General features: G+C 46.8%; 1 protein-coding gene across 5 annotated transcripts in view; it reads right to left on the bottom strand.

Moving 5' to 3' along the window:
• The window catches only part of LOC308571108 (acid-sensing ion channel 2), a 403,467-nt gene that overhangs the window by 19,319 nt on the left and 359,156 nt on the right, over window positions 1-24,992 (bottom strand). For all 5 annotated transcript variants that reach the window (XR_014001279.1, XR_014001280.1, XM_081166502.1 and 2 more), the window contains 4 exons: window positions 20,562-20,689; window positions 4,966-5,116; window positions 2,030-2,086; window positions 1,157-1,310 (listed from right to left, as the gene is read on the bottom strand). Coding sequence is in view for 3 of the 5 variants with exons in the window: in XM_081166502.1 (XP_081022628.1) it covers window positions 1,157-1,310; window positions 2,030-2,086; window positions 4,966-5,116; window positions 20,562-20,689 (490 nt within the window). In the remaining 2 variants the exon portion in view is untranslated. The remainder of the gene's footprint in view (window positions 1-1,156; window positions 1,311-2,029; window positions 2,087-4,965; window positions 5,117-20,561; window positions 20,690-24,992) is intronic.

Here is a 24,992-nt window from a genome sequence, read left to right as displayed (position 1 = left end):
TCGGCGCTCAGTCCCTATGGTGAGCTTGCAATACCAGCATCCAGTCGGCTGGCCAAGCAGACCACGCCTGAAGAAGCCCAGAGCTCAGAGCTAGCTCCTCAGCCTCAGCAACTTGCCCTGAGTGTAATGACTATGCTTAGCTTCTGTGCCGCTTGCCTCGTTGCTGCCTTGAATATTGTGGCCTCTGCCTGCCTTTTGACAATGCAACTGCTTCACCAGAAGCTTTCTTAATAGGAATTATAGGTACAGAGAGTCCAAAGGACCAGAAAAGACTGTTCATGTACACGACAACGGCCGCACGGATACTACCAGCCCCGAGATGGAAGGAAGAGACAACCCTGACCAGAGAAGAATGGCAAACCAAGTTGATGGACTATGCCGAAATGGCAAAACTCAACTGGGAAGCTCAGGAATAAAGAAGACAAGATCTTTAAAAAGGAATGGGAAATGTTTATAATTTATATACGAGAGCATTGTAAGCAGGTGAAAACATTGGCAGGATTTTAACCACACATGTAATGTAACGTAATGTATGGATAATTTAGAAAGACAAAAAAATCAGAGAAGTATTGATATGGGGTTGAAAATATTATCAGCAAGACCCATGGAAGGGATGAGGGGCAATTAGGAGATTCAGAGTAATCTTGATTGGATTTTGAATTGGTTTTTGAATTAGGAGATTCAGAGATTAGGAATTAGGAGATTCAGAGTAATCTTGGATTTTGAATTGGTTTTTGTTGTATGTTTATATTTTTAAAAATCAAATAAAATTTTATTTACACTAAAGGACAATGCAACTGCTTCCAGCCCCTTCTGTTGCTACGTTGGATCTTGACTACTGCCAGCCTCTGACTAGGCGCCCTGCCTGGGCCACTGGAGGGGACGGGCAGCCAGCTCCCTGACTTCCCAAACCCGACAGCCTAGAGACTGACCTAGTTGAGGCCTGGCAATCAATCACCATATACATGGAGTTCCATGTGGAGGAGACCCATTAAAATTACTGGACGCAAGGCAGTCACGTCCATTAGCTTCAATGGGTCTACTCTGAGCAGGGCTAACACCGGCTACAACCCTCTGTGTTGGGACACCACAAGCAAGAGCCTCTCATTGGGCTGCTTAGCATCATTCTAGCCCCGACCGGAATGGGCCTACTTACGAGATGTATTTCTCTGACTTGTTGAACTTTTTCTCAAGGTACTTGGCCGAGGTCTTGCTGGGGATCTTCACCATGGAGAGTTCCTTGTTGTAGCGCGTCAAATTGCACGGCATTTGGCACACACAGTAACTGCTGTCCTTTTCACCAAGAACCACTGCAAGGCAAAGTGGGGACCAGATAGATGGGTTATCTGTGGAACTACCAGCTCAGAGATACAAGCATAAGGGGAGCTTTTGCTTTGCTCGCCATCATCAAGGGTCCATTCTAGGCTGGCGTGGGGGAACCTTTTGGACCCAATGGGCCAAACAGCTGTCTGTTCCCCTTCTCACAGGCCAGCTCTTGACATGTGGGCAGGACAACTCATCTGTCAGAGTCCCTTTGGCAGGTGGCTGCTGGGCGCTTGGGAACCGCAACACAAGGGGCTCTTTGACAGCCCTGTGCTTGGCATGCCTCTTCACCAGCCAGATTCATCTCCTCTCCTCTCCTGCTTCTGCCTCTAATTCTTCTGCCTCTAATTCTTGACTTTCCTCTGCCACAGACTCTCCCAAGCTCACTAAGCCCTGCCACCTCTTCAGCTTCCTCCGCCTCCTCCATCCGTTCTTCTTCCTCTGACCACTCATCCGCCGTCCCACCACCAATCCCCAGGCTCTGAGCCTTCTTCCTGGGGGGTTCCCCAGCTGGTTCCTCCCACCCTTCCTTTGCATCCAACAAGTCCGCGACAAGTTGTGCTTTTTATCCCGATGTTACCAGAACACAGGCCCTGAAAACACATTCCTGGCTTGAAATGAGATCCTTGGAGGCGGTGGGGGGGGGGGAATAATAATAATTCTGAGAAACTGACAGTGAGAGAATCCTTTGTCCTTCAGAACTTACCTAGCGCAGGCTCTGCACACTCTTTATACTGCTCCGGCGTGCAGAACGGAGCATCTCCTGCACACAAAGAAAATACAAAACACACAGGGACATTTTTATGCAAACTTTGCAACAGTGAGTTTCTTTCTGACTAGTTTGGGAAACTAGTCCTTGCTTTGTTCTCAACCTGTGGGTCTCCAGATGTTGTTGGACTACAACACCCATCATCCCTGAGCTCTGGCCTTGCTAGCTAGGGGTGATGGGAGTTGTAGTTCAACAACATCTGGGGAACCACAGGTTGAGAAAGGCTGCTTTACAGGGACTGGAATAAGGATTACTGGCTGGGGTTGTTGCCTGTCAGTTCATTTCTGGACCAAATTCAAGGTTCTCACAGTAGCATTTAAAGCCCCAAACAACTCAGGTCCCAAAGATTTAAAAGACCACCTCCTTCCCAGGTGTTAAGATCAGCATAGGGGGTCCTCTTGGTAGTTCCACCTCTCTCAGAAGTCTTTTTTTTGGGGGGGGGGTGTCCCAGGAGAGGGCATTCTCCATGGCAGCCCCTAAGTTTTGGAATTTCCTCTCCATAGGTGCATATGACACCTTTACTATACAGCTTTCACTATACAGCAGATGCTGAAGATGCACTTTTTCACCCTGGCCTTTGACATCTGAGATGCGTGTTTTCGGGTCATCGTCCCGTCCCCCCTATTCTTGTGATGGTAATCTGTTTTGACTGACTTTAATCTTGAATTAGAAATTGTTGTGACCTGTGCACCTGCCCCTGCCTGATGAAGGGCAGGTAATAAATCTGGTAAGAGTAATATAGTAAGACTGAGCAGTTACAACAATATATATGGAAACCAAATCCAGTTTTTGATAGTTGGTTGGGACCTGAGAGTTACTACTCCCAGGAGCACCCTCCTTTCAGATGTCAAGGAGATAAAGAATTACACAACTTTTAGAAGACATCCGAAGGCAGTCCTGTATCTGGAGGTTTTTAATGTATGATGTTTAATTATGTTTGTCGATATGCTGTAAGCCGCCCAGAGTAGCTGGGGAAACCCAGCCAGATGGATGGGGTATAAATAATAAAATTATTTACTATTATCACTCTGAGAAAACCAAATGACGTAACAAGTTTACTGAGTGATCCTACGCATGCCTACTCAGATGTCATTCCCACTGACTTCAATGGGGCTTACTTCCAAGTAAATGGGCATAGGATCATATAGCTGAAAGCACACAGATTTTCACCAAAATAGTGATGTTGCCAAATTGCCTCCAAAAGTCAAATAAACTGATAAACCAAAAGAGGACTCCTGCTACCAGGAATAGAGGTTCTGTAGCTACTGGGTGCAAGAGCCCTGGCTTTGATTTATTGAAAGCAGGCTTCTCTCACTTTAGTGTAACAGAATGTTTACTTACATTCAAATTGTTTGGGTTTGGATTTTTTTGTTGGTTTGTTTTTTAACTCCTAAGCAATCTATCAGCACACCAGACCAAGGGACCAGATGGAAGGAGGTAGAACTATCACATCAGTAGCCATCTGTCTGGCAATGTGTGAAATGTTATGTGTGTGAGAGAGTGGTACATGAATTAGTGGCTGAGTACGAGTAGGGTTATTTGTGAAGGAGTGAATGGGGAACAGGTACAGGAAGCAATATCCATGTGTAATAGCATATTTTAAAGTGATCTTCATATGCATTATCTCAGCAGTTTCTACTGTCTTATCTCAGTGCCCAAAGGCAGGATGCTGAACCCAGTACATTTCTTTTCCCCCAGAGGAGTCTTAGTACATAGAAACACATCACTGGACATCTATAGTAAGTTATGCACGGAAGTTGGTAGAACAGCACAACTGTAGGCCACACTCATCAATTACCTATGGCAGTGATGGAAAGTGTGGTGGCAACCACAAGCGGCTTCTTTCACATATACATTCATCCCAGAAATGGAACACCTTATTCAAAAGGCTGGTTTAAACCAGGGCATGGTCCAAAATGACACCAAAGCATTAAAAAGGGGCTAGTTCAAAATCAAACCTGAGCAACTTCTGCTGAAAGAGCTCGTCTTCATAAAAGGATAATGTAAACTGAGGTTTGTAATAGAGGACAGGTGTCAGGACTCGAGTCCAAAATCTGGAGCCTTAGAGATGCCAAGGCAGAGATTCAGCCTGTAGGTAAAGGCAAAGGACCCCTGGATGATTAAGTCCAGTCAAAGGCGACTATGGGGTTGTGGCGTTTGTCCACAGACATTTTTCCAGGTCATGTGGCCAGCATGATTAAACCACTGCTGGCCCACGGAGGACTGTGACGAGTGCCAGAGCGCACGGAAACACCGTTTACCTTCCCACTGCAGTGGTACCTATTTATCTACTTGTGCTGGTGTGCTTTTGAACTGCTAGGTTGGCAGGAGCTGGGACAGAACAATGGAAGCTCACCCCGTCGCGGGGATTCAAACCGCCGACCTTCCGATCAGCAAGCCCAAGACCATCAAAGTGAGAACAAAAAACTTACTCAGCCAGGCCATCAAGGAGGCCTCTTGCACATCCATAGGCTAGGGATGAGCATGCAGTAAAGAAGATGGTCGCATGTGATTGTGTCAGGCCCCACCTACTTTTGGATCAGGCCCCGCCCACTCCCAAAATGCAGCCCCTGAGAGATTTCTACCCAGGTGAACTGGGCATCAGGTTGCACAAGGTTCTTCACCCCTGAACTAACCCAATAATATCTCAATGACTGGCAGCAGATCTGCAGGGGTTCATACAGGGATCTTCCTCAGCCTTACCTGGCAATGACAGGGACTGAACCTGGGGCCTGTTTGTGTGCTCTCCCCCTGACCTCTGGCCCTCCTCTTTGCTTCACACCCAGGACTTGGCCCCTTGACAAGAGCCAGCCCTGACACCAAGGGAAAGGCACATGCTGAGGCTGTTTCAAGCTCACCCCTGAATACCTTACCTGGCATGTGGACCATTCTGCAGTTGCAATTCTCCACCACGTAGCGGGTCTCACAATCTATCCTGCACGCAGTGATGCTGTAGATGGGAAAGAAGTCCAGGCCAAAGTCTGAGGAGCGGCACTCACCCCATGGAGGTGGAAGGTATGTCAGCTGCAAGAGAAAGATGGGGGACTCAAGTCAGAATATAGAAGGCTGTCTTTATTTCTTTTCTTTTTTTTTTAACTATGAGGGACAGAGGAATGTTTTGAAATTGTGCTTTTCTAGCAGACCAATACAGCTCCATTTGATTTTTGTGTGTCCCAGAGAATGATGAATCGAGCCATTCAAGAGCAGATGTTTCTATCACCTGAAGGTAGGATTTTGTTTTTTGAAAGTTACACTCCATTCAACCTGTGCAGGACTTTGGCTATATAGAATCAGTGCTCCCCCCCCTTAAAAAATGTTTAGGGGTACTCTGATTTTCCTACTCATATTGAAATACTGCCCCTCAATGAGGCCAAAACGTTTAGGGGTATGCGTCCCCCTGCGTCCCCCCAGAAATAAACACTGTATAGAATAAATTGATGACATCATCTCCATCCAACCTTTAGGCAGTCCTCCCCACTTCAGCTTTTATTAATATGTTTTACCTCCTAAAATTAATCTTCAGTTTTGCAGACATAAAACCTCTGTGTTTCTCTACCTAGACCCCTACCTAACAAGGAACATGTTAGGTGTATTGCCTAAGGTAGGAGACTGATCCAGGTAACTTCTGGGATTTATACTTTCCAAATTGGTGGATCAGCCACTACGCGTATCTCTGTCCCAGTAATCTACAACCTGGCACAATGTTAAACTTGCATGATACCTACTAGAGCCTAAACCATGTAGTCTTACACATGTCTACTCAAAGGTAAGTCCCACTTTCAGTAAGCTTACTCCCAGGAAACCTGCTATAGGATTGCAGCCCTAGCCTGTGATCTCCTACACTGTCTAAAGATTGTGACAATTATTATTATTTCCTTCTAAAGCACTGCTTTAAGGTAATTTATACTTAAGATAATTATCAACAATTAAAAATCCATCAACAACACTAAACACCTAACAAGTGGACACTCGTGGTCAAGATCCATTTTTCCCGCTGGGAAAGCCTATCAGAACAAAAATGTCTTCGACTGCTTAAAGAAAGTGCAGGTTGTAGATGCCTGTCATATCTAGACAGGGTTGCTATTCCACAGGAAGCCTTGATAAAAGCCTTGCTCTGAGTCACTGGGGAGTGTGGGGGCTTCTGAGATCTTTGGAACTTGCAGGAGAAACTCTCCCACAGACAGCAGTGTTCTACTGGGTGTATAAGGGATAAGGTGTTACCTGAAGTAACCTGTTCTGAGTTCTATATAACACCCACAGGCAGGGAGATATATGGCAACCAGTCTGGGGTTGTGGTTAGAGTGCTGGACTAGGACCTGGGAGACCTGGGCTCAAATCCCCATTCAGCCATGAAGCTTGCTGGGTGACCTTGGGCCAGTCACTGCCCCTCAGCCTAGCCTACCCCCAAGGGTTGTTGCTGGGATTAAATAAAGAGGAGAGAACCATGTATGCCACCTTGAACTCCTTTGAGAAAAAGGTGGGATATAAATGCAATAAACAAACAAATAAATGAAATCATCCCCCCCCCCCAGCAACCTAACAACCACCTTCTGCACTGGCTCTAGGCTCCAGACCAACTCAAAGGGTAGCTCCACAGTGTGTTATTTGTGACTTCAATGTCAGGCTGGCTTTTCAAAATCTCTCTCTCTCCCCCCACTCCACCTTGCAATGCTTAAACGGTGAGCCTGATGAAAGAGAATTTGCTCACTTTTTTTTTTGAAACGTAATGGTTTAATCCATATTAATGATGTTGCCTGATGGTAGGATTTGAAAAGGAAATAAATTATATAATGTAATCCTCATAAGCTACTATATCAACATGGATCCTGGATTTCAAACGAAGTGTTGTTTTTAAAACACACTCTCTCACACACAGAACTCAGAGGTAGTGCTGAACAAATCTACACAAATGTAGATTCAGACTGGGCCCAATGCATTTTGCTGCCTGAAGTGGAACAGGAAATGGCACCCCCCCACACACAAAAAAGGTCAGGGTGCATACTAAAGATCAGGCAAATTATTTTGGTATTCGATGCAAGAAAAGATCCAGCCCTGGGATTTTTTTGATAAATGGTAGTGGTGATGATAACAACAACATCCCATATGCACCTCTCTCCACAGAAGTAAAAATATGAACAAAAAATGTGGCAAAGGCCACATCCACACCATACATTAAAAGAACACGTAGACTACTTTTAACAGTCATGGCTTCCCCCAAACGATCCTGGGAATCTTAGGTGGTTAAGGGTGCTGACCTCACAGACCTACTGTGCCCAGTACCCTTGTCAAATTATACTTCCCAAGATTCTCCATGACTGTTATATTGGTGGAAGAGCACTCTCAATGCATGGAGTGGATGTGAACTCAAAATCTGCTACCTGAGGCAACTGCCTCACTCTGCCTAACAGTTGGGTCGGCATCCTCTCAGCTCCATAAATATGAGAGTTACTTCACCCCCAATTTCTTAAGGGCTAGAACGGCAGCCCTGGGCCAAAGTGGCTGCAATGAGACACCCCAACACCCCCACACTTCTGGTTGGCTCAAGGCTCAAAGCCTGAATTGTTAATGTGGAGTCTCTTCAAGATAGAAGAATCAAGATTTTCTTTACGACAATGACAAAACACCACCGGAGGGCCTCCACACCTCATTTGCGTTTTTCTACCAAGCTAATAGTGTGGCATCTGCCGTCGTTTAGTCATCTGGAGTGGGGAGCGACACCCATATGTTGCAGACGGCATGATAAAGGAGAATAAATAATTGCCATCTCTCCTGACCTCAGCGTCTGCACCAGCCCGGCTTCCACACAAATCTTCTAAGTTGTTTAAATTGCGCTCACAACATAGGTGATGGGATCGGAAATGATGGAATGATCACATATTCAGTTTCTGTGTTTCTCGCTTAGCCAGCCTTGGCTTTGAGCCACGTCGCTTCCGAGCCGGCCCAACGTCTGTGGGGAAGGCGCAGATTGAATGCTTAATTACACCCTCCTCGATGCGCCTTGATTGACAGAGGTGGGAAGAACAAGGAGTTTGCTTTGCTCTTGTAGCGAATGCACTGATGCACATGGCTCCCGGCGCTGGGCTGTGCCCAGGTCTGCACTTGAAGTGTGTATCCTTGGTGCCCCTGAGGTCAGTTGCTCCCCGAGCTGGAGTAACAACCTGTCAATCAGGCAAAGGTAAAAGGCCCAGCCAATCCGAATGTTTCATACTGGCTGCCAATCAGAGGGGTTGGTACTGCAAACCCCTGCTTTCTTCTACTCTATCCTCTCCCTGGGCAAGCAAGAGGTCTTAAGAACATTCCAGCCAGTCAATGATGCAAATTAAGGGTGGTGAGGAGACATGGGCTGGGGAGAGTCCTGAGATTTGGAGGGCAATTTAGCCCCCAGGCGTAAGGTTCCCTCACCCTGTTACAGTGGGCCAAACTATCTGTCTCCCTTGACTGGCAGTGGATCTTCAAGGTCTCAGGCAATGAGAGGTCCTTCCTATCACCAACCTATCTACCACTTGGTAGGTAGCCTTCTGAATGAAACAAAGCCCCTACTATTGCTGAGCTACAATTCTGAGTATGTTGGTGGCCAAGCCTCACTGCCTTGGCCCAGCACGTTGGCCGGCCCTACCATTAGGTAGAGTTAGGTGGCCACATCAGACAACAAACACAGTGGGGTAGGGAGTGGCAACAAGACAATGGAGGATAGAGTGTATATATCACATGGCCTGTCCTAGGTTTACCTGCTGCATCTAGGTGACATGAAAGACTCTGCTTCAACCCCAATATTGAAGGAAGATTCGACTGGTCAGCTTCAGTGCATGGAAGGGGAGGGCTGCCATCTTGTCCTCTGCAAACTGTGTTGGCAAAATATCTTATCCTTGCTGCTAATGGCACTGTGGGTTTGATCACGTCAAGGGCTGTAGCTGGAAAGTATCTGCTTTGCATGCAGAAGGTCTCGAATTCAATCCAAGGCATCTTCACTCAGTGCTGGGAAAGGTTCCTTGCCTGAAACCTGGAGAGGTGCTGCCAGTTTGTGTAGGCAACACTGAGCTAGAAGGGTCAGTGGCCATACATAAGGCAGCTTCTTGTTCTTATCGACCTGATTTGGAAACCTGCTACAGTGGCATTGTGCAAGTGGGAAAGTGTAAGTAATCCTCTCTGCAGAGATAAGCCATTGAGAGGAAGGGGAGCGTCACATCTCAGTTCCCGCAGCCTCCAAGGCAGGCAACTTTTCCTCTGCTGACGGCTATCTACTCAGCTGCTTCCACGGGGAGGGAATCACACTGCCAAGCCCCCAAATAATTACATTGCTTTTGCCATTGTGCTCCGATCAATGGGCCTCGCCATCTCCCTTGTCGTGTCTCAAGCAATCGCATTATCACCCGAGCGTGTCTCCATTAGCAGCATCTTAAACAAGCTTCGCGGAAAGAGAGATGAGGACGGAGAGACACTTCGTTTCCCTCAAAGCCGCTAGCTGGGGCTGAAGTGCTCTGTTCAGGTGGCATTTCAGGTGGTGAGGGGTGTGAGAGCCCTAATGTGCTGGCTGGGGCTCACGGAAGGTGCGGTCCAAAACATCTGGGGGGCACCAGGTTGGCAAAGGCTGCCCAGTTCCCAAGGCCCTTTCATTCTCCCTTCTGAAGAATTATACATTCCCACAGCTGGGATGGACAACTGCTCAGTGGGGTCCTTAAAATAATAAGTGATAATAACAAGCTAAATGGGACCTGCAACAAAATGTTGCAGCGCAGAGTGCTGCTGTTCAGGAATGTTAGCCACTTTGTTGCAGTCACCCTTCCCCATACTCTGTTCTCCACAAATAGACAGACAGCGGGGCCTTCTAGGGCCACTGAGCACACACAGTCCTCGTGGGACAGTTGTTGAGATTCATCACACTGTGAATCAATTTTTAAATATATATATTTTTGTGCTTCTGCAAACCTTGAGGCTGTCCGAAATCTGCTATTATATGTGGGCAGAGTCATTTTGGTTACACAAGCAATGGCACTCACAGCCTGAACATCAGCTGCAGCGGGAAAGACAAGAAACTGCCTTATACTGAGTCAGACTCATTATTCCATCTACCTTAGTGCTGCCAACAGCAGGAGCGCAGAACCTTTGCTCCTCCAGATGTTGCTGAACTAGAACTCCCATCAGCTCCAGCATGCATGGCTGATGGCCAGGGATGATGGGGATTGTCGTTCAACAACCTCCAAAGGGCCAAAGGTTCTCCACATCTAGTTCATGTTGACTGGCATCAGTTCTGCAGGACTTCCAGCAGGGGTCTCTCCCAGCCACTCCTGGAGTTGCCAGAGAATGAGAACCTGAGACCTTCCGCATGCAATACCACTAAGCTATGAATAATAAAATTATAATTATACAATTATAATTACTTAGCATTTATATGGCCTATCTTAACACGTTCAAAGTGCTTTGCATATGATAAAAAGTAGGTGATAGCCAGTTTGTGGGCCATTGACCAGCCTTGCCGCTTTCTCCGTGGGATCTGGCATCAGACCAGAATGTGACACCCACTGCCCAAAAGGCATGTCCAACACCTATCAATTCCCCATCACACCAAGTGTCAACCTACTAAATCCAGGACTCACACACACTGTGGAGACACGGCCTGCAAAGCAAACTAACTTCAGGTGACTTAAGAGAGAGACTCTGAAGGCACTGCAGCAACTCTATATATCTGTCACTTATTTGGCTTCCCTGGGGGTGAGCTGAGGCAATGAATGAGTGGTTTATTTATTTTTGAATACCAACAGGCAAACAGCAGCCCCATATTTTGCCCACAATGGCCCAAGTCCCTGCCTCCCTGGCTACCCAAATCTTTCTCAAGATTATCATCCAATCCTATTCCAAAGTCTCAGAGCGGTTTAACATTTTGAAGCAAATTTCAGGAGAGAATAGTACAGGACCTCTAGTGCATTTACATCCTACGTTTTAATTACTGCGTTGTTTTAACAGGACTGTTTTGGTGTGCATTTCCATTATGGAGGCTTATATTTTCATGCTTCTGCAACTGGGTTTTTATTCTTGCAAACCACTTAGAAGCCTAACTACATATTAAGTGGCATATAAATAAATAAATAACTAAAGCAGCAGCAACAACAACAACCCACAGATAAGTAAGGCAAAATTTCCCTGTAGAAATAATCCAGTATTAACGTACCACCTCTTCCCAAGTACAACCCCACACTATCTTCTGAGCCCACATTAACATGGACCTTCTCTCACAGTCCTGGGGTCCTATCTCTATCTCATAATACCCCACCCATTTCTGCCCCTCCAGAGCTGAGGCCTTCTCAAGTTCTCCTTATCAAGTTATCTTAACTGCATGCTGTCCACAAATCTGTGTAATGTGCCTCAATTCTTCCCCCCCCCTTTTAATAAGGATGTTTAACTTTGGGAGAGGGCTACTGGGTTAGGTCTCAGTCCTTGAGTTAGGCTGGGACAAGACTGGGACAAGACCACACAACATGGTCCACTGCAGGCTCAGGTCCACAGCATGATCGCACTAGCAGGTGGCGCTTTGGTCTAAACCACTGAGCCTCTTGAGCTTGCTGATCCTAAGGTCGGCAGTTCAAATCCACGTGACAAGGCGAGCTCCTGCTGCTTTGTCCCAGCTCCTGCCAACCTAGCAGTTTGAAAGCATACCAGCGTGAGTCGATAAATAGGTACCGCTGGTGGGAAGGTAAACGGCGTTTCTGTGCGCTCTGGCTATTGCCACGGTGTTCCATTGCACCAGAAGTGGTTTAGTCATGCTGGCCACATGACCCAGAAAGCTGTCTGAGGACAAATGCCAGCTCCCTCGGCCTGAAAGCGGAGATGAACGCCCTACCTCATAGTCGAATTTGACTGGCCTTAACCATCCAGAGGTCCTTTACCTAGCACCAGACAATAACAAGGGTAGTCCCAAGTCAAAGTAAAGCTTAAGGCAGATGTCAGCAGTAGGAAGATCTGTCAGAAGACAGGGCAAAGTCAGACTGAAGGAGTAAGGAGCTGAATGCTGCTGACCTCAACTGAAGGTTTATAAGGCCTGGACTCCCAGATTCCACCCCAATTCAGCTGCAGGTGTTTTCCAATAACCTTTTACTGTTGCTGAATGCATTTACTCCCAAGGAACCCAAGTAGAGTGATAAATAAAACAAAATAAGAATAAACAACAATGTGCTCTTTCACTAAGCAGCTGCCTGAGCCTGGACCTTCTATAGCTGATTCTCTCCCTCTGGCTTGATCAGAGGCTCCTCTGCCAACAGGTGAGATAGGAAATGGCTTGAGAATGCTTCTGGGGCATCTCCTGGAGGCAGGCCTGGTCAGGTCTTCCCCTGGAAAAACCTGGGGTTTTCTGGATCAGTGCTGCAGTTGGGGGGCTCGGTCTGCTCTCCTTGGTCCACTGGCTCTGGGCCGTCTGTGTCTCCAATTAAGTATGTGCTGTCTTGGGCTGGGACAGGAAAGCTTTCAATTAACAACAATCATGCCTTGGATTAACCTCATTGGCTACCATTGGGCAGGGCTCAGCATGGCAACTATTTTGAGCTGAGAAGTGGTAGTGGTGAGGTGGTACTTAACCCTTTCCCCATCCACATTTCTCTGTACCAAGCTACCTTCCACAAGTGACTTTTCCCATCCTCGTGCTCCGTGAAATTTCATATGAGCACCTGTACATAGTGTGCAATAAGCTCCACATCCATACCACCCCCATGAAGAGTGTTCTCCTCACTTTCCCACACCCATTCACAGCACAATCTCCGCTTGTTCACAGCACATTAGCTTTTCACCTGAGAGCGCTACTTCTCACCCTCTTCATTACATGCCACCTTTTGTCATGATTTCAAGGTGGTTTAAAAGCACCCTCTGTCCTACACATTATACGCAAATGTGTGTTACAGCCCAGAATTCAATTTTTTGAAAAAGAAAGAAAGAAAATATGCTTCTGGAGGCAGCAAGTGAGAGCGGAAGAGTGATGCTGCTCTTTCCATGTTCCAAATAGCTTCTGTCTTGCTGCTCCTGTCTCCAACATTTCTACTGCAGTTACGTCCACAGCACATATTTAAAGCACAGGCCTTCTCCCAAGGAATCCTGGGAACTGCAGTTTAAGGGTACTGGGAATTGCAGGTCTGTAAGGGGTAAATCGCAGTACCCAGGATTATTTGGAGGAAGCCATGTGCTTTAAACGTGTAGCGTGGATGCAACCTGTATGTTTTCAAGCTGGTGGGAGGAGGAGGGGAACTTGGAAAAAAAAATTCAGGCCAGGAATGGGTTAATCACCCTTCCTCCCTGCTTCTCCACTTTCAACTGCCCGCCCCCTCCTGAAGCTGCTTTTTCCAAAAACAGTAACAAGCATCAGGGATCTAATATGCATGTTCTGCATACCACTGTGCAATTAGCTTCTTCACAAGCGGCATGTTTCTGCTGTAGCCCATCATTCTTCTCCCCCATAGAGAGTTATGATTCTGATGTCTCTGAACACCAATTGTTGGGAACTGCAGGTGTTGTTGCAGCCGTGTCCTGCTTGTGGGCTTCCCATAGGCATCTGGTCAGCCACTGTGAGAGAAGGATGCTGAACCAGGTTCGATCCAGCAGGAGCTTCTCTTATGTTGTTATGGCTTCTGCACGCTGCCATGCCTGGACCACAGAAGGGAGCTGTTTGCCTGTCACGCTCTTCCCTCAAAGTTGCGAGCAGACAGCCTTTGCCTTTTGCTCAGAAGTGAAATAATGGTGAGAAAATTGTGTTCGTTAATGAGACACCGGATGGGATCACACAAGAAGCGTTGCTTCGGCGCTTGTTAAGGCATTCAAAAGCATCCTTCGCGCACCTCTCAGCGTGCCATTCAGGCTGTCATTCTCTGTGGCACAGAGCTATTGGAAGCAAAGCAAGTTGCCTCTTCCTCTCTTCTAAGCATCTCCCAAGGAAGGCAGCTCACGAGGTTCTTTTGAATTTGATCCCTTCACACCTCCTTCTCTATGGGGAATTTAACATAATGTGTCTTGCCAAAATTGGCTTTGCTGCACAGACCAGAGACGGCCGGTTTATACAAGTTGCAGAATCAAAGTGGTGACCGGTTCTTGGATTGAATCACTGCAGGATGCAGTGGGGGTTGTGTGCCTGAATGTTCCCCCAACCCAAAATATCTCCCCGCAGATGTAAATATAGCATGTCAGAGAATAGATTTGTGCCCAAGATGTTATTTTTCCATGTACAGATACATTTTTCTTTCTTTCTTCTTTGCAGGATGCCATTCAAACCTGCCCCAACCCAGTACACACCTTGAGATGTATAGTGCGAGAAAACAACATGATTCCATTCTGCCGAGGGTCTAAACCAGGCATAGGCAAACTCAGCCCTCCAGATGTTTTGGGACTACAACTCCCATCATCCCTAGCTAACAGGACCAGTGGTCAGGGATGATGGGAGTTGTAGTCCCCATATAATATAATAATATAATAATAATAATAATAATAATATAATAATAATAATAATAATAATAATAATAATAATAATAATAATTTATTTATACCCCACCCATCTGGCTGAGCTTCCCCAGCCACTCTGGGCGGCTCCCAATCAGTGTTAAAAACAGTACAGTGTTACATACTAAAAACTTCCCTGAACAGGGCTGCCTTAAGATGTCTTCTGAATGTCAGGTAATTATTTATCTCTTTGACATCTGATGGGAGGGCGTTCCACAGGGCGGGCGCCACTACCGAGAAGGCCCTCTGTCTGGTTCCCTGTAGCCTCACTTCTTGCAATGAGGGAACCGCCAGAAGGCCCTCGGCGCTGGATCTCAGTGTCCGGGCTGAACGATGGAGGTGGAGACGCTCCTTCAGGTATACAGGACCGAGGCCGTTTAGGGCTTTAAAGGTCAGCACCAACACTTTGAATCATGCTCAGAAACGTACTGGGAGCCAATGCAGATCTCTCAGAACCGGTGTTATGTGGTCCCGGCGGCCACTCCCAGTCACCAGTCTAGCTGCTGCATTCTGGATTAATTGCAGTTTCCGGGTCACCTTCAAAGGTAGCCCCACGTAGAGCGCATTGCAGTAGTCCAAGCGTGAGATAACTAGAGCTTGCACCACTCTGGCGAGACAGTTCGCGGGCAGGTAGGGTCTTAGCCTGCGTACCAGGTGGAGCTGGTAGACAGCTGCCCTGGACACAGAGTTAACCTGCGCCTCCATGGACAGCTGTGAGTCCAAAATGACTCCCAGGCTGCGCACCTGGTCCTTCAGGGGCACAGTTACCCCATTCAAGACCAGGGAATCCCCCACACCAACCTGCTCCCTGTCCCGCAAAAACAGTACTTCTGTCTTGTCAGGATTCAACCTCAATCTGTTAGCCGCCATCCATCCTCCAACCGCCTCCAGGCACTCACACAGGACCTTCACCGCCTTCACTGGTTCTGATTTAAAGGAGAGGTAGAGCTGGGTGTCATCTGCATACTGATGAACACCCAGTCCAAGCCCCTCTCCCAGTGGCTTCATATAGATATTAAAAAGCACGAGGGAGAGGACAGAACCCTGAGGTTTCCAGCAACTGGTATTCAGAAACACTGCTGCCTCCAAATGTGAGTGGCTGGTAACATCGCTCATTTTACCCAGCCCTTCCATTGCTGCTGCTTTCCCCAATCCCTGCTTCTCTGCCCTTCATTATGGTTCATCCTGTGCCCCACAGCATCCTCGTCAACTGACAGGCAGCTGCTGCTGTCCTTCACTCCTCTTCCACCACCGCTGCTCTTGAGCTAACGTGGCAGCAGCAATGGCAGCTCCTCCTCCTCCTCTTTTTCTCACTGTGAGGAAGGAGGTCATTCCTCAAAGTGTGGTATGAGGGTGCAGGTGCCCTGGGGAGCCCAGCAGGACCTGGGGTGGTGGAAGCCATTGGGTTAATGGGCTAGTGAGCGGGTGTCTTGCAGCCCCCCCCGATTATAATCTACCACCCTACTGCTTGAGGGAATTGCCTCAGTTTGCCTAGTGGCCCCAAGTCTCCCTCTCTCTATTCATCTAGCGTCTTTGCTCTTTTCTTTCAAGACCTTCCTCTCGAAGAACAATGCACACATTATGTAAGGAAGGGGTGATGCCATGACCTCAGAGTCAAGACACAGAGTCGGAAGCTGCAGAGTCCCAGGCTAAAAAGCCAGACCAAGTATCTAACCCTGAGCCTGGTGCTGGTGAGCAGAGGTCACCCAGGAAGAGTGATGCCAGAATGATGCTTTGAGCCCTGGTCTACCCACGTCCTGGTCTGGCCCTCTCTATAACCACTGCCCCACACCAGCTCTCGTCTGCCCAATGTAGGTCTTCTGGACCAGAATCCCAATTTCCATTTATCTCTCCCCCCCCCAAGAAATCAGCCCGCAGCATCCCAGGATCTTTTCCTTTTTTCCTCAGGCTCTGAACATTCACCAGGACGAGTCTCCGAGGCGCACTTCAGCCATCCTCCCCAATATTGCCACAGCATCTCTAACCTGTTGCTTAATTGAAGCCTCTTAAATTTTTATGGCCAAATTGGCAGAAATGGCTGCTTTAGGGAACATTTCATCTTCTTTAACATGCCTGCCTTTGGCGGAATAACGAGGAGCAATGGAAGAAAGGTTTCATGAGCCCAGGCGTTCGTTCCTTTTGTAACTGGTGTGGACAGTTTGCATCCCCAACAAAGGATTTGTTTTGTTTTTGAGCAGGAGGCTTTTATCAGCATCCCTCCTTGCTCCAGCTGCTGCACGCTTGACAAAGTCACCTGCAAACGCCTGGAGGCCTGCTTTTATCAGGCAAGCCCCATGGGCTGCTTTGCTCGTGGTTTGTGGGTGGTGGGGTAGGAGCACTTAGCAAGGTTTAGCCTTACACACACACACACACACACACACACACACACACACTGCTCCTCCTGTGTGGAAACTGTTTTGTCCTTTTCTCTCCCCCTCACCCCCTTGTTAGAAGCAATGAGGACAAGCTGTGCCAGGGACAGAGGAAAACAACAGCCTCCCACTGCATGCCAGACGCAGCCCGGACGCAACTTGCTCCTCGTTCTGCATGTTCCTGAGCTGGCCATGAGAAGACAGAGAAAGCCAGAAGCCCTTCAACGTGATATAGGTGCTGGAGAGAGTACATTGGAAACTTGGGGGCATTTTCATATGAAGGTTACAGTGGTACCTCGGGTTACAGATGCTTCGGGTTACAGACGCTTCAGGTTACGGACTCCGCTAACGCAGAAATAGTACCTTGGGTTAAGAACTTTGCTTCAGGATGAGAACAGAAATAGCGTGGCAGTGGCAGCGGGAGGCCCCATTAGCTAAAGTAGTGCTTCAGGTTAAGAACAGTTTCAGGTTAAGAATGGACCTCCAGAACGAATTAAGTTCTTAACCCGAGGTACCACTGTACAGTAGTCTGCACCTACATTTCTTGAATTCTTCTTCTACATCATCATCATTAGTATTTCAAACCTGAAAATCTCTTTATAATAAAAATGGATTGGTCAGAACGCTCATTCGTGTCACAGGTGCCTCTCTTGTACTTGCTTCCTCCATGTGATCACATGACCATAAATAATGAAAGGCAGGGATGGGGAGCCTGCGGCCCTCCCTAGATGTCAGTGGACTCCAGCTCCCATCATCCCAGATCACCCTGGCTGGGACTGATGGGAGCTGGAGTCCAACAACATCTGGAGCAGGATGGTGCAACACTCAATTTTTTGGCAGTCCCTGGCAACATTTGATGCCCCCACCTCAGGCTGCTTTCCCAAAGCTGGGTAAGTGAAGTGCTGGACTTTGGGACAGAGGTATGAGGGCTCTGACAGGGTCCCAGAGTCCTCCCTCCTCCTTCCCAAAGCCTAATTAGTGCTTTCTCAGCTTTGGAAAGAAGGTGGGAGGGCTCTAAGACCCTGCCAGAGCCTCATGTCTCCTTCACAAAGCCCTGTGCGTTGCTTAGCTGGCTTTGGGAAGGCAGCATGAGGGCTGGGGCTGGGGGTGTCAATATTTGGCTTCTTGTCCCCCCCCCCTCAACAAGGCAGTGTGGGTTCCATGCCATAGAGCAGGAAGGTCTTGAGAATTGCAGCTCTGTGAGGGGACTAGGGGTCACAGAAGAATTCTCAGTGGCCTTAAACAACTGCAGTTTCCAGGATTTTTTGCGGGGAGCGAGTTGTGGCTGTTCAAAGTGGTATGGTGCTGCTTTAAATGTATACTGAAGAAGGGCCATTTCCTGCAACAGAGTCCAGCTTAAAGCTTTTCTCAAACATTCATAGCCTCATCTCCCATTGTCTTTTTCTGGTACCTCTTTCTTCCTTCTCTGCTCTCTTTGCCTGGGAAGCCTCCCCCTTTCCCATATCGGCCAGCCCCTGCACTGGCCCCTGTCCTTGTCCTGCTGTTTCTTCCTCTCCTTCAAGTCCCGTGCCAAAGCCTTTCATGGATCATCTCAGCCCTCCCGCAATCTGCCTCTCCAGCTGCCCTGTGATCCCCACCCCTTTTCCTGTCTTGCAGCTGTGCAGTTTTCATCAATATGGCCATAAAGGTTTCCTCCAAGACAGAGAGGGACGCAACATTTCAACTTGACAGTTTTCACGGCGAATGTAATTGGTCCTAATTGCGACCAGAGTGATCTTACCTGCCCTCCAGACACATATATCCGAATGCTTATTATTAAAAATTTGCATGTGGATGAATGAATAAATGGTGTAGAATTCAACAGAGTCAGTTTCACTCCCTCCCTCTCTGTCTCTATGTGTGACTGGTAAAACAAGTTTAGTGAAGAGGTGGTAACTTTACATTCACAGGTCTTGAGACTCAGTGGTTGGCTGTGGGCCCACAGCACCTAATATTGGGTGTATAGGGATAATTATGGGTCATAAGCCCACTGTTTGCAGGGGAGGGCCCTGGTAATATGGTGCCCTGTGCGGGCAAGACTCTGAAAGGATCCTAGGCTCTGGAAGGATCCTAGTAAGGGCTTGCTTCCCAAAGCTGAGCAAGCCCTTACTAGGCTTTGAGAAGGAGGCTGGAAGGCCCCCCTTGGTTTGGTGCCCTGTGCAAGGGAACCTGTCGTGCTGCCCTCAATCCACATCTGCTGTTTGTAATTGCACATCTGCCTCCGACAATGCACACAGTGGTTGCAAAGTTTGTTAGCACTTCTGAGTAATTTCAGTTCACTGCACTGAATGCTCTACGGTCAGGACTGGACCATTCCTTATCCTCCACTTGAATTGCTGAGCTCTTCTGATGGTGCATGTTTGGTGGTCCCACATGTTCCTCAGGCTTGGCTGGCATTTACCTGGGATGGACCCTTAAGTGTGCTGGGACTGCCCTGCAGTAGAGTTCCTTGCCACCCTGCTCGCTTTCAGGCATCTTCTGAAAACTGCTTTATTTAGGCAGGCCTCTCAAAGCCAAGATCCTCTGCCAACCAGCTTTTGCTAATGTGTCAGATGCTTTTATTGTTGCAACTGTAGTATTGTTTTTTTTTCAGATGTATACTGCCTTGTGATATTTTATATGACAGTGTGATCTATAAACATGTAAATAAAATTTTAAAATAAACAAAACAGTTAAACATTTTGCCATCCGAGATGGGAACTCCAAATGACATCCCCTGCTGTTTCAGGGGAGTCGTGCAGAACTTCCTAAAGGATTGTAGTGACTCCCACTCTGCCTCTTTCATTAAGCATTCATCCTGATTTATTTGCACCAAGTTTACAGGGAAGTTAGATGACAGTCGGCTATTTATCCATTCTGTCTGCGGGGAGGTTAGATGACATTGTATCAATCAAATGTTATCCCACACTTTCAAGCGCATTTCCTGCCATTTTCCCTATTGCAAAAAAAGTCAGATTGTGTGTTTGTGTGTTGCACCAGACCTTCATTTTAAATGTTAATTTTGTTATTGAAACCAGGTTAGCTTATTTCTACTCTTTTACACAGTTTTGCATGGACTGGGATTTTTTTTGTGTTTTGTTTTTTTACTTATTGATATGTGGTTATTTCTTTCTTTAAAAAAGAAAAATTATTCACAAGTTACAATACAGCATTTTCAATGAATATATCCCCTCCATAGACACCTCTGTGATGATAATGATGATGGCATTAAAATATCCTGTTCTTTCTACGTAATTGTTTCTCATTTGCTTTGAATTGTACAAACATTTGATACACTGTGAGTGGCTTTGGGCACAATTGAGTGGAAAAGTGGCATACAAATAAACTGAGGATGGTGAGGAAGGACAATGAATTGCACAACCTGAATTTGTCGGTGTGTGATTGAATCCCACCCGAAAACAGCAACAGTTTGGAAGCATTCTAAGTCTCATCAGGCAGACCTCTCCCCCATTCTGCCACTGTCCATGCTACTAAAATATCTCCCACATTAAGTGGCCACATCACCTTGCCTTATGGATAGTATTCTCTCAAATGGCAGCTAACCAAGGCAGCCTCAGCCTCTCCTCTCTTTGTGGCCTTAGAAGGAATGACTACAGAATGCGGAAATGTATGAGAAAAGCAGGACTCACTCTTTGCTCTTGCGTGGCTACAAAAGTCTGGAACCCAGGCGCCACGCCAAACCCAAGTTCCTGAACAAACGGCGGCTCAGACTGACTGTGGATCTGGACTTTGACTCCTGCTTCAAATGTTGTTTCATCTGCAAAGAGAACGAAAAAAATGTTAATTAGTCGGGGACGATCTTGTGCTTTCAACACTCAGAAAGGCGATGAGCTTAATCACTACCATAATCAGCACCCCTGCCATCAGAAATGGCAATATCCAAACTTGTCCAAACAGCAATTTTCCAATCTAAGGAACTTCTTATGTAGCTACTGGCTACATTTCTCCTTACCCTTAGAAATGTGTAATTTTGAGTTATTTCGTCCGTGATAGCCAGAGTCCACATATTCTTGTCCTGTAATGTCTTCCATTTCTGGGCCAAATAAGTTCTAAATAAGGTTCAAAGTTCTAAATAAGTTCTAAATAAGTTCAAATAAGGGTAAGGAAGACTTGAATCATTTCTGTACCATATTGCAGTGGGATTTCATCTCTTAGGTCTCAAATTCAGATATACAAAACTCTTCCCCCATCAAATTGTGAAATCTGGCTTCCATTATGTGTTTTGCTGTTTTTATTTTTCTATATCCTCTGCTCTTTATTTATTTGGAAACACAACCTCTGTATTGCTCCTATGTTTTGTAACTTTAGGTTTTGTCATTTATTTGCATTTATTATTTTTTGTTAATAAAATGTTTTTTTTACCTTAAAGCTACTATCCTTGAATAAAGGCAAGTCAAAGGGAAGCTGTAGCATGAAACTGTTGAATTACAATTCAAGCAACAGGTTCCATGCTAAAATTTGTGAACTGAGTCGGAAAAGAGGTTTTCTTTCACATCACATGTGTCAGTGCAACCTGGGGTTTCCCCAGCTTACCTTGTAAGTAGCAGAAAGTGAAGTGGAGGAAACCCTGGACACAACTTCACACCATGCATCTTTTTCACTAGACATTACCAAGGAAACATGGTTACTAGCCTTCATTCACACATCTTTTTCCCATTCCACCACCACCACCAGTTTGTCTGGTTGGAGCATTAGTCATTCTTCTCAAAACTCACTAAGCTGTGATTTGTACATAAAACTTCCTAAAATTGGTCTCAGCCTTAGCTTTTTGCAGAATTGTGTGTATGTGTGTGTATGTGTGTGTGTGTGTGTGTGTGTGTGTGTGTGTTAGTGTAGATTTCATGTTGTGCTTTTGGATTTGGAGGAACATTCTTTTAATGCCTGCATTAACCTCTCGCAGCCCCCCAAGTTGTTCAGCTGTCTCCCTGCATCGCAGATGGCAGAGTTGTGCAAGCGATGCCACAGTTTCTATTTCACATTCTGGCAACAAAGACCCATGTTTTTAAAGAAAACCCTCTTCCAGATCAATGTTTGTTCAAACCCCCTTGACACCCAGCCTGTTTCTCATTTGGATAATTCCAGCAGTGTGCTCACGAAATGCAGCAATGAGCTGGCCGTGGTGGTGGGTGGGTGGGTGCGAGTCCTCCGCCACTAAACTTCCTTCTAAAAAGGCCTTTACAGATGTGGCACAGAGGACAGCTTATTAAAACATAACCTTTTCAGACTCTGCCTTTCTGTCTCAAAAGCACAAAAACAGCTCAAAGATAAATAGGACACACACAAAAATAACAATAACACTCCCTTATGTAATGCTAAACAGCCTCCCCAGGAACCTGTTGCTTCTGTGAACACGATCTGCCAGCTGGTGGGATTTCTTTTTGGGGGGGGAGGGGAGGTTTTCAGTCAATCGGGGGGGGGGGGGTCAAGCTGATCCGTGACAGCTGGCTTGGAAACTAAGCCCTGTCTGCACAATACTTTTTGCAACTAGGCTGCTCCTTCTCAGTCCGCATGCATTTGTAAAAGGCGATACACCTTTTCACTCAGGTTGGCAAAAGTCTGACTGTTAAGACGCATGGATTTATCATTACAGCTTGCCATCATTATTTTTTCATGGTGTTATTATGGCTCTCCAGTGTGCAAACATATAAATATTAAAGCCCAAGCCCATCCGTTAGCCAGCCGAGGAAAACAGTTGTGAGGCATAAGGATGAAGCATAGGAGAGGTCCAAGCAAGGGAAAGGAGAAAACCAGGATGAATGGATGCAGCTGTGAGTGCTTTCCTTCAAATCTGGGATGTGTCAAGGCTTCAGTAAGGGGCCTGTTTTCCCCCTCCGCCACACCAGGATTCAGCCCTGGCACACTTAACAAGATAAAATTAGCTAACATGCAGAGTGCATTCACTCCACAGCACTGTGAAATTACACCTTAACTCCAAACGTTTTTGGAAATGGGGAGGGGCTTTCACATCAGACTGAAATGACGATGCCAACCCCATACTTCCAAGGAAGGTGAAGGGGAGAAGCCAAAAGCAATGCCACCAAGCCTCAATCCAACCGCATTTCAATCTTTGAGTTGGCAACTGCGGGAAGAAGTCCAGAACTAGGAGAGGGCTCATTTAGATTGTGAGCTTGCCGACAGCAGCCTGGTTATTTTTATTTATGTATGGTGTCTAATAAACACGGGGATCGTTGCAAATGATAAATGACAAAGATGACAATGACAACTTAGTTAACGTCCCAGAAAGACAAAGTGTCAAGTCCCTCGTGAATCTTCCACGCTCTGTTGCTCCCATTTCCTTTCAATGGTGCTGGTGCAAGAGGAAGAACTTTCCCAAAGGACTGTGCTCTCTTGGGTCAAATCTGCCTCTTGCTCTGCTGCCCTTAGGAGAAGATGTGAGCTGAAATGGAGAAGGCATGTTTCAAGCACACAAAATGTGCCCTCTACTTTGAAAGTTGTTTTTTCTTTGCACTCCTTTGTGAAAGGAATCGAAGCTGTTCACAAGCGGGCTGGTGCTCTGTCAACCTGATGCCTAGCTGAGACAGAAGGTGACTGGGGTGTGCACTTGGATGCAGTGATGGCACCAACCTAGATGGCTTTAAAAGAGGATTAGGTGAATTCATGGAGAATTAGACAACCAGCGGCTACAAGCCATGATAGCTATGCTCTGCCTCCACAGTCCAGGGCAGCAATGCTTCTGAATACCAGTTGCTGGAAACCACAGGAGAGGCAGAATGCTCAAATCCTGCTTGCAGGTTTCCCATAGGCATCTGGTCAGCTGCTGTGAGAACAGGATGCTGGACTAGATGGGCCTTTGGCCTGATCCAGCAGGGCTCTTATGTTCTTAATACATGCATGCACATCTAAATGCGGATGCCACCCATCTTCACAGCATTACTTGCCTAATAGGATTCACACCTTTACCCCCATCGAGCCCCTGCTGGTCGTTCAGAGTGATGCATGAGCATCAAGGCCAAAGGATTCCCAATCAATACTGGAAGCCATCAGCACAGCATGACAAAACAAGGAGAGCTGGCCTGGTTGCCTGGACAATGGGGAGGCATTCAACAGGAGGGAAAGGCAACAGGTAGGTTTTCTTTGCCATCAATGATATTATCATACAACTAAATATGTGGCACTTTGAGACATCGTGCTCGCCATGGGAGACCTGATTGGCTGGGATCACACGGTCCAGAAATCCTTTCACGCACAGCTAAAAATGACACTGAAGTAACAGCAGATTGTGAATACAGGCGCTGTGTAAATATGAGCACACAAAAAATAGGCAAAAGGGTAGAGGGCGGTGTTCTTGTCCAGGCAGTGATCTCAGTCAGGTGAGGTTCTAGCATGGACAGAGGGGGGCTGCAAGGAATGAGTTCAAGTCCCAAGAAGGGGAGCAATGTACTGTCAAGCAACTCCAAGTTCCGGTTCTGGTAAACCTGTCAGGTTTCAATAAAGCCAAGTTGAGCAAAGAGGAGGTCAGCATCTAGTAAGGCAATATCCAAGCAAAACTGGTAGGATCATGGATAGCTCCACAAGAAGCCCAGGCTGAAGAGTCACATGAGCAGAGATAAGTTGGGTAAAATGTCAGTGAGGCCTTGTAGGGCTTCCAAGACAGAGGACCAGACAGCCATGGGCTGCAGAATCTCTCTTTTTAGAAAATTAGGTACAGCAAGAGATAGACTCAAAAATCTCCATTGGAGACCAATGTGATGTTCACTTAGAAAGAACATACTGGCTTGTGGCCAAGTCAGCTGATTTGGGCACATGTGCTACTATCATGGTGTGGAGGAACTGCCACCCTTTTGCATCCTTATTTGCAGCTGGCTGGCCAGCAACTGGGGTGGCAGTAAGGCAACACTGAAAAAACAGGTGGCAGTTGGGGAGGTCAAGGATATAGGTAATAGCATCACTAGACTGCTGGTGTACATAACACACACACACAAGTGGCCCCATCTGCTGTAAGCTAAGAATTTGAAGGCAAGGCCAGCCTTCATCTTCTCTGCTTCAAGCCACTTTGTAAAGTGAAGCTGTGATTCCTGACTCCCTGAGTAACAGAAGGT

The sequence above is a fragment of the Podarcis bocagei genome, assembly GCF_964188305.1.
Source record: "Podarcis bocagei genome assembly, chromosome: 13".
NCBI lineage: Eukaryota > Metazoa > Chordata > Lepidosauria > Squamata > Lacertidae > Podarcis > Podarcis bocagei.
Note: the sequence above shows the minus strand (reverse complement) of the source record. Positions and strands in the feature narration are given on the sequence as shown.